We start from the raw sequence: 6,997 nt of genomic DNA, 5'->3' as shown, positions 1-6,997 counted from the left end.
GACTAATACTCTAAACTTAAAGTTTTTTAGTAGTGACGGTTGTCAAATCCGTCACTAATACCCTAAACTAAATTTATTTTATTTTTTTTAAATAAAAGAACTATTAGTGACGGTTTCAAAACCGTCACTAATACCTTATTAGTAGTGACGGTTCTCCAAAACCGTCACTAATACCTCTAACTAAATTTATTTTATATTTTTTAAATAAAAAACTAGTAATGACGGTTTCAAAACCATCACTACTATCCTCTTATTAGTGACGGATCTCCCAATCCGTCACTAATACCCTTAACTTTATTTTCTTTATATTTTTTTAAAATAAAAATGCTAGTAGTGATGGTTTCAGAACCGTCACTAATACACCATTATTAGTGACGGATATCCAAATCCGTCACTAATACCCTTAACTAAATTTTTTATATATATTCATAACTATTAATAGCGACGGTTTGTTAATTGTCACTAATAAGTGACTTTTAGTGACAAATTTAATCCATCACTAATACCATAGAATCGTCGCTAATATTTTTTTGAAAAACTTTTCACGCGAAAATTGTTTACTGCGCATTTTTTAGTGACGAAAGTAATAGTAACGGTTCTAAACCATCACTAATATTTTTGTATTAGTGACGGTTGCTAAAACCGTCACTAATGCTTATACTATTAGTGACGATTCTAAAAAAACGTGACTAATACAACACTATTAGTGACGGTTTTAAAACCGTTACTAGTACTTTCGTCACTAAAAACCTATTTTTTTGTAGTGTGTTTCCTGTGTTCATATTGAGTTTTATAACCAACTTGAGCATATCGCCAACAGTGGTGTTTCAAGTGTTTACAATGTTTGTATTCATATGCCGCTTTCTTTTTCCACCTATTTACTACTGCACTTTAACCACTGTAAAGAAATGGTGCAAAAAAAGGCCAGACCCAGAAGCTTGTGAGCACTCCATTATAAGCTACTACCCTAGCCTTATAAAAATGAAGGGAAAGTCTAACTTTTTCAAGTTTTCATTACAAATTACTCTCAATAAAACCTTTGACTTAAAGTTTGAGAGCTTGTGAAGGGAATATGAAGGAATACTCTCAGAGATTAAAATTTTTCATTATGTTCAGAAGAGTATTCAGTATAAGCAGAACATTTTTCAATATAAACAAGCTCGAAGGTATGTCCAAACCATTTAGAAAAAGAGCATTTAGGAATATATGAATTTCTTAAACACTGATCTTTGGACATTTCTATTTGGCCATTGCTGGAGGGTATCCTTTAAATATGATCATAATTTAGAGTAAGGATATTGATGTAATTGGTGTATTCCCAAGAGGGGGGTGAATTGGGTATTTAAAAATTTCTCCCAAAGCTAGGTTCAAATTAGAAATCAGTATTTCACAACCTAGGGTGTCTCTAAGCAAATACCAATGGTTTCTCATTATCACTAATAGTCTAAAACCATCACTATACAATCAATATTTTCTAGACTCAAAGTTGTCACTAAAGGCCAAATATTTTCTCGACGCAAATTCATCACTAAAGCCCAAGTATAAGTGACGATTTTAATAACCGTCACTAATATGACTATATTAGTGATGGTTAATAAACAGTCACCAATGTTATGCTTTTAGTAACGGTTATTAAAAGTGTCACTAATAATATACTATTAGTAACTGTTAATATTTGAACTTTAGTGATGAATTTGAGCCGAGAATATGTACAATTTATAGTGATGGTAAGTGACGATTTTTTTGAGCCACTAATACTCTACTAGTAGTGATGGTTTGTCAAATTCGTCACTAATAAGTATTAGTCACCACAGATATGGTGACTAGTTTAGCACCATTACCAATACTGATTAAATCGTGACCTATACTATTAGTGATGGTTTTTTGATTATCAGTGATGGTTTTAAACCGTCACTAATAATCTTATTTTGATTTTATATATTGTGAAATAATGTTTGTATCTTCCAAAGATTTTATTTTGTAAAGGAAAGCGAAAATATGCAAAAGAGCCTATTCACCCCTCCTCTAGACTCGACTCTAGCGCCAATACAATAACTTAAAGGGAAAAAGTATTAGAAATGCAAAAGTTTGTATTGCACCATTCAACAAATAATACGTTAGGAATTTATATTCACTTTGTAAAACACAAGATTGAAATACTTATTCATCATCTATTCCATGTTATGGATTAGTAAAAAAAATTAATACATTGTCATTTTCTTTTTAATGGAAATAAAATTTCTTTTGTATGCTATCGAATTCTTGGGAATAAATATTTTATGAATTAGTGTGAGCTAGGGAATTCCTAGCTGTTGGTTTTGTTTTCCAAAATTTATCTTACCAAGAAAATACCATGTGCAACCCGCCCTATACTAGATTTAGAGACACATGGCTATAAACCTGAATTACCGCTTCCAAGATAAAAAGGTCTGACTAAATAAGGTTATGCATCCCTATAAAACCGACCACTCTTTCTTTCTCCTAGAAATTGTATTGACAAATAACAAATTAATATGTACTTTCACAATTAACTAGCATGCACAGTACCATTCATATGCAGCTATGTTAAAATTAATTAATATATGCACGCACTTTTATGTAACATTCTATTATTAAACATGCATCTGAGTAATTTCCAAAAATTACGTGAGTAACTTAGTAAAATATTTAACCTTTGAGTTGCATACCCTTGTTTTTTGTTTTATATATAACGATGAAAAATTATAAGAATTTCATAGAAACCTCTATAAATAACGATTGTGTTTCCTGCATTCATATTGAGTTTTATAACCAACTTGAGCATATAGCCAACAATGGCACTTCAAGTGCTTACAATGTTTTTATTCGTATGCCTCTTTCTTTTTCCATGCATTTGCTACTGCACTTTAACCAACGTAAAGAAATGGTGCAAAAAGACACAAGACCCAGAAGCTTGTGAGCACTCCATTATAAGCTACTACCCTAGCCTCATAACAATGAAGCAAAAGTCTGACTTTTTCAAGTCGTCATTACAAATTGCTCTCAATAAAACCCATGAAGGTTATGGCATTGTAGCTTCGCTCAAGTCCATGTGTCAAAATAATCGTGAAGAAGCTGCATGGGACGATTGTCACGAACTCTTTAACGATGTCATCCTTCAACTTAATCAAATCATTTCTACCCCTAAATACATATCAGATGATGCAGAAACATTGATTAGTGCAGCCCTTACCAACCTTGACACATGTCGTTATGGGTTCATGGAGCTTGGAGTTACCAACAACATATATCCTTTATTGCCAATTAACAATGTTTTCGACTTGATCTTCAACACATTAGCTCTCAATAATCTTCCATGCAAAGGGTCTAGTTATTATGAAGATGGATTTACTACTTGGGTGAAACCCAATGACCAAAAGCGGTTGCAAGACTCTTCATCTTTACTATCTTCTCAAGAAACTATTGTGGTGGCAAATGACAACTTGGGTGATTTCAATACAATAACGGAGGCAATAAACTACCTAGTGTCGTTGCAGACGAATACAGCGAAAAGAAATGTCATTCATATAAAACAAGGGATCTATCATGGATCTTATATAAAGGTGAAGAATGTTATGTTAGTTAGGGCTGGTATAAGTAAGACAATATTTTATGGCAACAAAAACGTAGTAGGAGGAGGTAATATAACAACATACAAGACATGTACATTTTGTAAGTATCCCGTACTAATTTAATTACCCATTTAATACTATATCTCTCTAATGTTACTCCTTAAAAATAATTATTTCATTTATCTATTCTATAATGCATTAAAGGTTTTCATCATATTGTCAAATTTGTAAATATCACAAGCATTAAATTTAGCAAGATTGATCATTGGAACAACACCTTTTCTTCTATTTCTCCATTAGAGGTCCATGTGGCAAGTAAGGTACATAATAAGAGGAAGTGCATCTCCCATCCCATGCACCTTTCCACCCCTTCCATGTTTCAAACTTGAGACCTCCAACATGGAGGTCTCAAGTTTTTAACATTGAGATGTCTCGTAGGAGACATAACAAAACAAGGCCGATAACTTCTATGTGGATGTCTTATGCTTAAACCATTAGTCTATTATTGAATTAACCCGACCCAATAGTACCCATTTTGGGAACATCCTGTGCCAACCATTTTGTGAGGGGTTATGTCACCATTGTTTTGAAGGTAAATGCAATGGCAAGCCTTACCAAAAATGGTATGAGTTAATTGGTTACTAAAAATGGTATGAACTAATTGGACCGGTGATAACAAGTTATATTGATCCTTCTAATGCTGAATTTCTATCTTGAACTTTAAAAAAAATACAAAAAATAAAAATAATGAGAAATAACTTCAACATTTTACATTTCTTTACTCAATGGACGGAATATGGAAAACCCTAATGAATTTTCTTCGATTTGGATTATGAAATTATTATTATTATTATTATTCTTTTTTGTATTTGAACATTTTTAATCCTTCCCTTTTCCTAACTATATTTTGAAAAAAGTGAACTAAGAAAGGAGAAAAAAAATAAAAGAAAATAAAGGGAAAAAGGCCAAATCCAGGAAGCCTTGGAACTGAGTTGAGAGATACTATTATGACTAGCATAATTTATTATTATTTAATCCACTTGAACTTAGATTGTTTTTCTTTTTTCCTTTCAAACATCAAATTTTAGGTATTACTGGAGATGGATTTATCGCCAAGGACATTACTTTCCGAAACACTGCTGGAGAAGGAGGTAAGCAAGCAGTGGCTCTACTAGCCAAGTCAGATCGCTCAGTATTCTACAGATGTAGCTTGGAAGGGTACCAAGATACCCTCTATGCCCATAGCCGTAGACAATTCTATAGAGAATGCAATATATATGGAACTGTGGACTTCATATTTGGAAATGCTGCAGCTGTCTTCCAAAATTGTGGCATATATGTAGCAAGGACTTCTAGGCAAACATGCACAATCACTGCTCAAAAAAGGTCGTTTCCTGGAGAGAATACTGGATTCTCCATACACGATTCTACTATCGACATGCATATCAGACGAACTAAAAATACAATCCAAATTTTACCTTTAGCAATTTCAGTAATAAGGTCGTTCAATATTCAAAACTGAATTTCAAAAAAAACCAAATATTCTTCTTAAGACAAAAATTCAGTAATCTAAATCAGATAAATTAGATAATTATGCTTTAAACAATTTAAACAACATAAATAGCTTTTACCTCAGCTAACCACAAACAGATTCAAGTATCAGTACTTGTCTGAATTTTCAAGCAGTTGGGACGATTGCCTTTACCACTTTGTTCAATAGGTGAAGTATCCCTCTCTCCACTAGTAGGTGGAGATCCCTCTCTAACGAGAACACCCTCTCACTAGGCAATGATTCAAAACCCTAAACCATCAAAGTTGTAAAAACAACAATACAAGATATTCGTCAAGATAAACACTCTCAGCAGAGTAGAAATTGTACAAGTTAAAGCACTATATACTTTAAATAATCAATATAGAATCGAAGCTCACAAAGACTTCTAAGGTATTTTGATTATAGGATGGAGAATTGAGAAAATCAAATCAAAATTTCGTCTAGGGGTTTTAGCGAAAACTCATAGCAGATTGTCAAAGAGAATATCAAGAGTATAGCAAGAATTTGAATTGTATGTATGAGTATTGGTTACCCTAATTTGCAAAAAAGTAATCTTTATATAGAGTAGGAAAGATTGTTACCGTCTTCACTAAGTTTGGAAACCAAATCATTCAAATTTGGAAAGAAAATCAGCGTTCTTAGACATTTAAAACACAGAATTCAATCGCCTAAATCATGAGGTCAGTCGCCTAAACTTATTCATAATAGTGCACCAGAACAAGCAGTAGTAGTTCAGTCACCTGACCCCAAGAGTTCAGTCGCTTGATCCTGTTTTTTTTTCTTATTAACGCTGGCAGTAGCATATCAGTCGCCTGATAGAATATTCATCCATCGCCTGACCACTAAACTACTTAGTGTTTTTCACATTTTGATTCCAAAACTTGTTTTTGTTAATTTTGAAAAGTATTTTAGACCTTATAAAAATATTTTCCATGTTCTAAATCAAGTCTCGCGGTCAAAGTTTAATCCTAAAAGCTTCAAACACAATATTGAACTTAGAAATACTAACATGAGACTCTAAAACGATAAATACTAATAAATTCCTAAGTCTTCATGTCGTATACCTTCAATAACTATTTGAGCTTTGATCAACTCTTCAATACGCTTCATATTCCTCATGACTTGTAACTTTAAGTCTAAGCATCATTCAACCTCTTCAAGTAGGATCACTTTAATTACTTTGTAAAATACTTGATTCCTAAAACATAACTTGAAAGCATACTTAATAATCTCAATTTGTTATCATCAAAATAAGATTAAGCCTTGTTAGGCCAACAATAGTACCCTATATACTAAAATAGATACAAAACGTAGTACGATGCTCGATATAATTTATTTATGTAGTTTATATAATTTTTAACCACTAATATCATTCAAAATTATAATAGATTAAGGTTTGAGCACATGTGGGATTCGTAACACATTGAAATGACTTGCATATATATAAGTTCTATATAAGTCATGAAAGCATTTAAGCACACAAGCAAGAAACAAGATGTTATCTATATAAGTTCAATTCTTGCTTTTGCAAATGTATATATATATATATATATATATATATATATATATATATATATGTGTGTGTGTGTGTGTGTGTGTGTGTGTGTGTGTGTGTGTGTGTGTGTGTGTATAAAAATATATCCCCATATGGTTTTCAATAAACATTGAGGGTGATGCTTACTGAAAAAGAAACTTTAATTTTAAAGATAAAGCAAGCAATGTTTTTCTAGTTTGTCATTTAAGTGCAATCCATAATATAACCAAAAAAACCAACCATATATAAATCCCACAATGATTTAGAAAAATTAAACCTAGATCATATGGCAAGAGCAAAAACACTGTGGCATATCAAAAA

At 32.1% G+C, this 6,997-nt stretch overlaps 1 protein-coding gene across 1 annotated transcript; it reads left to right on the top strand.

The window, feature by feature from the left end:
* The first annotated feature begins 2,975 nt into the window (after positions 1-2,975).
* Positions 2,976-4,933, top strand: LOC131156075 (pectinesterase 2-like). The gene is made up of 3 exons (XM_058109524.1): positions 2,976-3,581; positions 4,679-4,741; positions 4,904-4,933. Exons 1-3 carry the CDS (start codon positions 2,976-2,978, stop codon positions 4,931-4,933), a joined length of 699 nt encoding a protein of 232 aa, XP_057965507.1.
* The last annotated feature ends 2,064 nt before the right edge of the window (positions 4,934-6,997 follow it).

Source organism: Malania oleifera, chromosome 5 (assembly GCF_029873635.1).
Source record: "Malania oleifera isolate guangnan ecotype guangnan chromosome 5, ASM2987363v1, whole genome shotgun sequence".
Lineage (NCBI taxonomy): Eukaryota > Viridiplantae > Streptophyta > Magnoliopsida > Santalales > Ximeniaceae > Malania > Malania oleifera.
The sequence above is the reverse complement of the archived record's forward strand: the minus strand, read 5'-3'. Positions and strand labels throughout refer to the sequence as shown.